Genomic DNA, 10,428 nt, shown 5'->3' with positions numbered 1-10,428 from the left:
TTGGTCAAAAATAGTATAACACAAAGCTGTTGAGTTATAGAGAAAGTCTGAAGCTAAAGCATAGCCATATGGAGCATGGGCGGATAAGGGAGGGAACGAGTTCAATGTGCTTAGAAAGATGCAATTGGTAAGTTATTGATTCTGTGTCGCTGTATGGAAAATATTGTTTCAACGTTGAGGGTGAATTAGATTTGCAAAAATGTTATGTCATTCCAGACAGTCGGAGGGATAAAACACTATATATGATTTCTGGTAATGATTTGTGCCGAAAGGGAAAGGATTTTTTATAGCACACACATAAGTTCAGGGACAATTCCATCTGGTTAAGACTGCAATATAAAACAGCTAGAGTATCACTGCATATGTGTGTGTGTGTGTGTGTAAAATACTCAACATAAAAATCAAACTAAAATCCTAATAACAGCAATGCACATGTCAGTATGGTCAACATTATGTCATTTATTAATTCTTTTTTAAATTTTTTTATAGAACACATTGAGTGTACATAAAACACCATTTGAATTTCCATAAATATTTCATATTAAAGAGGAAATATGTTTCACCTTTGTGCCTGGATAGAAAATGATTAAGAGTTACAATCATGTTGTAGCAGAGAGACAATGGAGAATAAGGCACGATATATCAATCTGTTACATAAGAGCCATGCTATCCTATAGTCCACATTTATTCATGACGCTATTTAACGGTGGCGTAAAACGAAATCACATATATCATTAGTATTCTCTGCATGCTGAAGAAAGACATTGTACTCGACGACGTAGAAAAAGATTGCAGACCTGTCAACCTTTAGAAGAAGAGACCCCGTGGCTCAGTAAGGGATGTCTGTCCTATCACACTAAGTATAGGAATCTAGATCCTATAACATTTGGTCATGACGGAAGGGAAACCCGTTACTGCTGCTATGGCAAAGTGCATTACATCCTGATTGAAGCCTACTGAGCCACTGTCTCTAATAGCAAAGAAGAAGCTTGAACAATCATTTCCAAGGCAAAAATCCTTTGATATGAAGAAATCAATTATTCCCAAGCTGAAGCCTCCATCCTTCTCTAGCTTTATTATACAGGCAAGGGACATATTTTGTCTTAGATAGTCCTTATCATCATATGGTATATACATGCAAACCCCAGTCGTTCTCCTACAACGTGTACAGTAGGCTCTTTCCTGATTGTCTAAGCATTTGTGCATATTTTAGAAAGAAGGGAAGAGGGAGGCCAGAGCAGAAGGAAAGAAGAGGCACGAGGTGTCAAGACAGATGCTAGCAACGAGGTGGTACACATTGGATCATCAGAAAGAGGAAGGCATTGAAGAAAAAAACAACGACGAGCTAAGGCATAAGTACATTTCAAATACATGTTTATACAAAGAATATCATACACAACATTCAGTATAAATGGACAAGGACATAATACAAAAAAACTGATACACAAATCTAACCTATACACACGTCCCTACATATTTTTCAGCCATTTTTTTGTGTCCCTGTAAACGAATGATTGACGTGATCGAAGTGACATTGCATTCTAGTCAGTGAGTGATGTTGTAAGGCACCGCTTGGGTTGCTGTGGTTTGCCAGGACGCTCTGACCAACATATGACACACCCATTGGCTTGTCCGTATATTAGAGTCCAACACACATAAAGAAGAGGCAATCAGTAAAGAAACGAGTATTCAGTCTTACTGAGCTGTTTGGTCCATGGAAGAGCAAGAGTTGTCATTTAAGGCAAGTGTAGTAATTGTCACAGTCCCTCCCATTATATCTAAGGCCATCTCACATTATATTATAACATTCGTTCATATGCAGCTTTGCAGTTTCCTGTTAATGACCACCAGTCGGCCAATCGTTCTGCAGCATCATGAGGGGCAAGCGAATCAGGCATCTGGGAAATGTAGCAATGAGGAAGTGGTAATGTGAAAGCTCTCTGTTAAGGGGTTCCTCATGTGGATATAGGAGCTTTGGTTTGGGGTCCTTTTGCCTCTGTCCCTTTTTGTATCTGCAGAGAGTTTATGTACTGAGATGCACAGAGATGCTGGACAGGTCGTTTCGGATGATCTCATTGACTGTGGAGATAAAAGGAGAGATATTGTTACTTGAAAACCCCCCAAAACATACCTCTCATTATATCATCATCGTTACAATATTCATCTTCATCATCTTCATCAACATCATCATCATCATCACCATTATCTGTCGCTGTACCACATGATATTTGGTGGTTAAAAGTTTGTCACTGTGATTTCTGCGGGTTCATGTAAGAGTAATATCTCCACTTTCTCAACAGCAGCACAACTGCAAGGTGAAAAAGATATAACTCATTCTAAATCTCTTTTGACACAGCAATAAATATACTTTTCTTAAGAGTTTTCAGTGAATCACCACTCTGGGATTTAGATACAATTACACACTCACACACACCCTTATTCTCTTTTTTGTCTTTCCCGTTCTAGATCCTGTGCCCGCGTGTTTCCCACAGTTGGGCAGACAGAGAGCAGTCCCCTCTCTTTATCTGCTGTGTGTTTTGGCACATTGGGGGGAAGTGACTGACCAGGGCCCTAGGACTGGTAGCAAACAAGAGGCTCCTCAGGGCACCCCAATGTAAAGCAGAGAGAGAGAGAGAGAGAGAGAGGGAGAGAGAGAGAGAGAGAGAGAGAGAGAGAGAGAGAGAGAGAGAGAGAGAGAGAGAGAGAGAGAGCGAGAGAGAGAGAGAGCGAGAGAGAGAGAGCGAGAGAGAGAGAGAGAGAGAGAGAGAGAGAGGGGGCCACTCAGTCTGAAACTCAGTGAGGTCACTATCCACATCACTGGAGGCGGGAAAGGAAGTCAACCCCCTCCTCATATCCACTCTGCACCCACAGACCTGGGCAGACTGGGCCTACTTTATCAGCTCCTAGCCCACTGGACAAACAGGCATACAGTGGAGACAGCCTACCCACACAGATATCGCAACCCCCCAAACACACAGACACAGACATCCCCACCCTACACACAATGAGAGAGGAGGGGGCGGGGGCTTATCTAATGAGGGCACCCTTTCATTTATTGTGGCAGTAGAAGTGTGTACATGATTAAATACAGTATTTTCCCGGTGTTTCTATGAATATGAATGTTCATGGATATGAGTTGTGATAAACGAGTTCAGTGTGTGAATTATGATTGACTTAAACAGCTCGGTACAGGTGAAAAAAATCAAGAATAATTCTGAATAGAATGCTCGGACGTATGCACGCATGCACACATGGACACACACACACTCACACACACAGAGTTGGGGCTCACCTCCCTTTCATGAGGCACTCCTACTGGAAAAAGTCAACCTAAGCCGGCTGTTTTTACCAGTGATTCCGCTCCGGGCTAAACAGGCTTTTACACGTTGAGGTTATTTTTAGTTACGCCTCCGTGGGACAAAAAAAGAAAAAAACGGCAAACAAGCATATTACAATTAAATGATCAAACTTTAATGCCAGTCTTCAATTCCATCGTTGTGTGAGAAACATAGAACAAGAAAATAGCTTGGGGCAGAGAAGTGTTGAGAAGTGTTGAGAAGTGTTGTCGAGGGAGGGAAAATCCAACACCTCAGCAGAGTATGCCACAAATGTACCTTTTCTCTGAGAGAAAAGCAGTAGCTTCCTCTCTTCTTGTCAGTCAGGGTAAAAACACTGCCATCTCAACACCCACGCATTAACCACAGTGTTGTTTTTCTATTCTTTATCAACTAATATTTTCCATTTTCGAAGCGCAGGATTTTCCATGGTGATTAAAAAAAATCTCATTTGTACAGGGGACTACCTTTGACTGACGGCCTCCTATCTGAGCCCTGTTGACGTTCAGCAAGCGACCGAAACAGGATGTGGCTAACTGTTACACCACACAACTATCACAAACAGTTATTTATAACTAGCTAATGCTGTCAGTTATCTGTGTCTCAAGGAGAAAAGAATCATTCTTAGGTAGGCCTCAAAACAATTGACTGACCAGGGACAAATTAGTTTGTATTCGTGTTTGGTGTTTTACTGTGCTTAGAGATCCCCATAAGATGTTATGCAAAACTTCATTGCATTATTAATTTATGAAGTCTGTCTCAAATTATGTGCACGTGTTACTAGGTAGGGACTGTTACTAGGTAGGGACTGTTACTAGGTAGGGACTAAGTTGTAGGCTAGTATCAAGGTTAAGGCTTCAAGTCCTGGATCTTGTTCATGGAAATGGTTTCAAACAAAAAAATCTATGTTTCTCATTGGACGAGTAAAGGTAGTCCCTCCCTATTTCAGGCAGTTTTCTTTCATTTGGTACCGGATAGACATGACAAAGTACTGTACCCTAGCCCACCCTGCCTAGTCCTTAAGGAGAAACACATTCTTCTGAGGTGAAGAAAGAAGGGAAAAGGGGTCAGAGGTCGGCCTAGGTCCTCTCACTGCATTCGTCTTCCGTGACGCAACACTAACCCAGATGAGAGTGCTTCACTCACTTCACTCCCCCCATCCACCTCATTCACTCCCATATGAAGGAGACAAGCACAAAAACCCAGTAAAATGTTGCTATAAATCAAGGCAGTTCAAGGTATTGCACAACCTTGTGAGTTAGTGCAAGTCTGCAATGTCTCCTCATAGACTGAGTAAGACCCTACCAAATATGCCCAACTGACAAAACAAGACCAACGATCACACTTCATGCACATGATAATGTGAATCTTCGTTAGACAGGCAGTCAGTATCAAATGTAGTTATATTATATAAAGTCCTATTAATTTAGGTTACGATAATATTATCGCAATATTATTGCAACCACTACAGACGTTAAATGTGTGACTCTCCTTGGATCAAACTTTGATTGATGAGAACACTCTAGTATTGTCATGTAAATACAACCTGTTTGACCAGCTTCTACACAGCGTCGGAAACTTTTTAGGTTCCTGTTTCTGATGCATGGAAAGCTATAAGTGGGAGAAGTCCTTTGTTGAATCGACAGAAACAGTGGAAAATTCAACGGAACATATTCCACTCATGCAAAACAACACAATCCGCGCCAGATAAATAATAGCATCATACTTTATTAGCTCAAGTGCCTCTAATCACATCCAACCCACAGCCATAGCTGTCAGCCTGTTTAACAGCTCATTTTGGAAGGTGTGAGAGTGACAGAGGGTGAATCTCAATTGGGATCCTTGGTTTCTCACCTCTCTCCTCGCCTCCTTAAGAGGGGAGGATCATTTGATTTTCTCCTACAATCAGTGCGGTTACATGCACACAATAATGTGATGATTGTGCATGGTCAGGGGAATATAATAGTTTCTTTAAAACATTTACACATTTTGCAAGAACAACGATTTCCCTAATAACCCTGTTGATATGGGACACATCTGAATTTCGGCTACCTAATGAACCTTTATACCGCAGAGAAGCCTTTTTGATTCTGAGTTCGGACATATAAAGTTTGTATGTAGAAAATGTACTTACGGTTTCTCCAAACTCGCGCGTAAGAGGGAGGCTTTAAGCTACTGATGCTGGCACGTGCAGATCAAATACACGGGTTGGAACGCCGATGAAGCTGTTTCCATGTCCCGATAATTTCGAAAGATTACTCAGAAGACCAGGTGTTTTATAATCGGTTTATGCTTACTTCGATTTTGACCGTACGCCGCTTATAAGCAAAGTGTTTACACAACTATTACCATAATCACCCTACTGCCAGAATCGATTTTAGAATCAAATTATTACTGTGCATGTAAATGTACTCAGTGTTTGGAGAAGGAGATGAGGTAGTATGGAAATATAGTGTGTCAATGAAGCAGCCATTGCTCCTACCCACCTCAATAATTATCCTGTGTTTGTGCGGTGGGGAGTACACGTCGAACCATGTTTCTAAGGACGGACGGACAACAGATGGATGTATCTCTGGGATTGGCTTGGGTTGGGCTCTCTAATCTCTCTGCTACAATACATCAGGGAAGAAGCAGCTTTCCCTCCGGGGTGTGGCCCTACTGAACAAGTGTATAGAGAGAGCTCTCCAAGGTACTCTCTCTGTCGGCATAAACAGTCATTAAAAAGACTTCCCTCATCTCGGGGAGGAGCTACCAGGCACCTCTGAAAGGGCCCAAAGTGCACAGCAGAGGGACTGCAATGCCATGTAATTAAATTTCAAGCTTTGAATAAACCATGTTTGTCAGTTGTTCATGAAATTAGAACACAGAACCAAGTGAACCGTGAGGTTTGGATTACAGGCTGCTGTTAGGTTAAGCTACTGTAACGTGCCCGAAATGGATGCCAAGGCAGTAGGCACCCAAAAGGTTAAAGAGCTTGTCAACGTTCAATTCTGATAAAGACTGATCCGAGACCAACAGCAAAGTCCATCAGAGCAGCAGTGGAGCAATTTGGCCCTGTTTTGATTGAGTTATTCAAGCAGAAGCATTAAGACTTCATTTGGGCGAGGAGAACGCGCCACCCGAGCTCCCCCAGCCGAACCTGACCCGCGCGGGGGATTGAGTTAGCCGAGGTTAGCGGATAGCGTTGGCGTCGGGGTTCGATAACATCCAGGCTTCCTCTGAGAACAGAGGATAGCCATGTGGTTAGAGGAGACGGAGAGGAGAGCCTCCCGGGCCGCAAAAACACTCGGTGGTCCCTGCAAGCGTAACCCGATTCCCCCTTTACCCAATCAACGACTGGCAAGGACCTGGCAGCAGCGCTGACTTCACTTCACCTTCTTCCTGTTCAACTTTCTAAACATACCCTTTGAACTCTGAGTTGTAAGCGCTGTAAGAGAGGCATCCTGCTTGGGAGTTTCTATTCTCTCTGGCTGCTCATGAAGAAAGGCATAGCTCACTTCCTGAAACCCTTTCACAGGGTGGATAAACTAAATCAACTCCAGTTGTGTTAGGGTTAGAGGCCTTGGTGCCGTACGTAGGGGTACTCTTCATATGCTTACACTTCCCCGGGCCCTCTCGTGACCCATCGTGCCTTGTGAGAAAGACAAGCACAGCTTCCACCTATTGTGTTCTGGCTCCCTACTGCATATGAAGAAGCTGCTCTGAATCATAATGGTCATTCATATAAACATGCTGAATATAAACATGGACACACACTCACATGCAGGCCCACAAGACAGCATCCGTGAATGCACGCACACAGGCAAGCAGAGATGCAGACAGACGCAAACAGGCACGCACAGAGGAGCACGCAGGCAGACACACACATGCAAACAATGCCATGAAAATTCATATGATTTAGGAGCAATAACGTAATGCAACAAAACTATGCATCTCTATTTCAAAATACTGTAATAGGCAGAAGAGGGGCGCACAGCCATTAGGATATCCACCAAAATAAATGCTAAACCTCGTTTGAACTGAACGTGTATGTGAAATTGATTTGGTGAGGAAGCTGAACTGGAGTTTGAAGCTGCTAAAGAGAGACAATTGAATTTCCTGCTACATATTACTTTTGTTTCCCCACAAATATCAAATCTGCTCTCGGGTTTCAGCAGAAACGCTTCATTGACAATTTGCAGCCTCCCACGCATGTCTGCAACAGCTAGAGGGAGAGGCTGGATGCACGTCACTCACTCCTCTTCTCATAAGGATCTGTCAGAACCAGTGTTGTGAAGGGGGGTGTAAGGGTCAGAGCATGCAGACAGGCACACACACATACGCACGCACGCACGGGTACACACACACAGAGCCTATGCAAGCACGCAGACACACACAGACAGACACGTGCACTACTATAGATAAACGCAGTTGGACACAGAGAAATGACACTAAGCTAATTCTCCATCGTGAACGAACACTTCATAAATTCGTCTCAGACTAGCAGGTAGACAACAGAGACTGATACCCTGGGAAGCCCTGTGGGTGTAATGATGTGATTATATGTGCAGATGTGGATATATCATCCCCACAACTCTGTGGATGTGTGAAGCCTGCCTTTCCCCATGAGGAAGCACTCAGCCTCACAACTGACCAGAGGAGACGAAAGAAAAAGTTAAAGTGTGTGGAAGAGAGAGCCGAGAGAGGCGCGGGGGGGTAGCTGGAGTCGACTCTGAGGGTCTCTGCTCGAGTTTTACAACCCTACCGGCAGCAGCTGGGCAGCTGCGCAGACGTCGCTATGTGCCCTGGGCCTCGGCCAATCCGCTTCCTTCACTGCCAAGGTGCAGACCAATGGTAAGGGGGAGGAGAGAACGGGGGGGTAATGGGGGGGTAATGGTTAACAGAGGCTGAGGCCACGCTGGCGGATAGAGGGAGAGCGGGAGTCCTTGGATCTCCAAGAATACTTTCCTCTGATGGCTGCTACTGCTTGCTGGACCTCTGAGTATTGCTCCACGGAGAGCAGCTTTGAAAAATGGCAAAGCCATTTGTCTCTTAATACAATGTGGAGCGGTGGAGAGCAGGGAGTGGGGAGATAACGTGAGATAAAGTGAAGTGCTGCTCTCATCTCATCTCCACCTGTGTCTTCCTACGTGAGTCTCTGATGTGCTCCTCGTCTCAGACAGCTTGCTTCCTTGGTCTCCGAAGTCAGATGAAGCCCCGCTCGTTGCCAGGCTAAACGAGTGGACCCCTAGAGAGCTAGCGAGCGCCTTCTCTGTGCTCAGCCCAGGCAGTAGCCAGAGGGCTGCAACTGCCGCGTCACAGACCGAAACAGGCTGAAAAAACAATAGCCAGCCACCCCAAAATTGGACAGCCAATCTAAACACAACAGATTTTTCACTGAAAACCACCCGACACTGATTTGCTTGTTTTGGCAAGGCACTTTCTCTTTGATCTTCTATGGTGTGTCGCTACTGCTGCCTCCCCTCCCTATCTTACTCCTCTGTGAGATGCCGCCACCACCCGTTCCTCTCCTCCTCTCACTTCCTCTAAGGCCCTGGGGGTGGTGGGTGTGTTTGGCGGGGCCCGTCTCCGGGGACGAGGCTGGGGAGGTGTTTACATGGTTAGGGCCGCTCTCCTGTGAGCTCATCATTGATGGACTGAAATAAGTCACTTGATTGTCTTCGCTGTGTCCTCTCCCAGTTTCTCTGCTACTAACAGTACAAAGTAAAGCAGTGGTACCAAGATTTCCTGATATATTTGTTAATAAAATTAAACAGGGGTTCTGCATGCTATAGTAATGCGATATGTGTTTCTTTATGTTTAAAGCCACAACGACTAAAAGTATCCGAGTGAGAAAGTGAGTGAAACACACGTCTGCATGGTGGAGATATGAAAGGAGACAGATTTAAAAAACGTTCAGCATGCCTCATTTGACTAAAAGTTTCATGCTAAAATAACGATGGCCGTCGGATATGGCCGGTCTGATTGATAGTGAATTGGAAAGGCATGAGGCAACAGTGGCTAATGCACATGGGTAGAGATCTCACTTCTTGAATATGGCGGAAAAGCATGGCCATATTGAAGCGATCATACTGTGCTAGATTACAACCATCTGAGTGAGGATTTGGCCGTACACCTGCATATAATGGGATTTATGACATCAGCATTTGTATTCTGCCTCTTTAAATCACCTGTTCCCTGTCAGTTGTAATGTGGGATTTCAGAATCCACGTTTTATCTAGAAAACCACATTCCCTGCATCCAAAAAGGCTTACCTTAAGTGCACGTTTTATTAGCCCCTATCTATCCTGGACATAAGGCTTAGAGAGGTACCTCGTCGTTTGAGTGTGCATGTGTGTGTGTGTGGAGAGCCTGGCGCTTGGCCTTGGACTGGACCGTTGCTCTTTCCATCCCGGTGAAGAGGTATGAGCTACTGTTCTTCGCCATCTCTTTCATGCATTATGAAAGGGAGCCCTTAAACTTGACAACATTCTCCTGGAGCACCCATCCCAATGCCAGCAGGGTTTTTGTCTCAATCTGCCTCGCAATATTGGATATACTGTGAAGACCTTGCCATGAGGAACTTCCAGGAGTCACGGCACATCACAGCGCAGCACTAAAACTCAGGATGGACACTAAATCCACAAAAGGCTCAAGCAGTGCAGAGAAACGTCTCTGGTCTCCAACACTCCCGCTGAGATCTCGCGGCTGACCTACAGGGCCAGACTTATATTTACTGTAAGTCTCAGATCTGATTTACTCTCATTCCACTGACCTGGAATCTGCTCCGAGTCTGCACGGTTTGAAATCTTCTCCCACCTGCTCTGATTGGTAGACTGAGAGGTAAAAGGGTCAACTCGTGGACTTACTTACCTGGGCTAGGGTTAAAGTGAAGGGTTCGGCTTGGCAAGTCCTCTCCTCATGCCAACCGCTTTTAATTTACCTGCGCAGACAGACAACCTTCCTACATCTGGAGGTCCTGATCCATCCAGCCATCCTAGATAATATAACATCTATATGGATCCCAGGATATCTGTTCCAACTTCTTCCTACACACATCACAGCAACCATGCGCCCACATGCAAACTAACTAACACACACAGACAGACACATA

At 44.6% G+C, this 10,428-nt stretch overlaps 1 protein-coding gene across 2 annotated transcripts in view; it reads right to left on the bottom strand.

Moving 5' to 3' along the window:
• Positions 1-439: 439 nt before the first annotated feature.
• LOC112232340 (nuclear factor of activated T-cells, cytoplasmic 1) overlaps positions 440-10,428 on the bottom strand; it is a 78,571-nt gene continuing 68,582 nt past the window's right edge. For both annotated transcript variants that reach the window (XM_024399326.2, XM_024399333.2), the window contains exon 10: positions 440-2,079. In XM_024399326.2, coding sequence (XP_024255094.1) covers positions 2,024-2,079 — 56 coding nt within the window. In that variant the 3' untranslated portion in view covers positions 440-2,023. The remainder of the gene's footprint in view (positions 2,080-10,428) is intronic.

This window comes from Oncorhynchus tshawytscha, linkage group LG03 (assembly GCF_018296145.1).
Source record: "Oncorhynchus tshawytscha isolate Ot180627B linkage group LG03, Otsh_v2.0, whole genome shotgun sequence".
NCBI classification, from domain to species: Eukaryota; Metazoa; Chordata; class Actinopteri; order Salmoniformes; family Salmonidae; genus Oncorhynchus; species Oncorhynchus tshawytscha.
The sequence above is the reverse complement of the archived record's forward strand: the minus strand, read 5'-3'. Positions and strand labels throughout refer to the sequence as shown.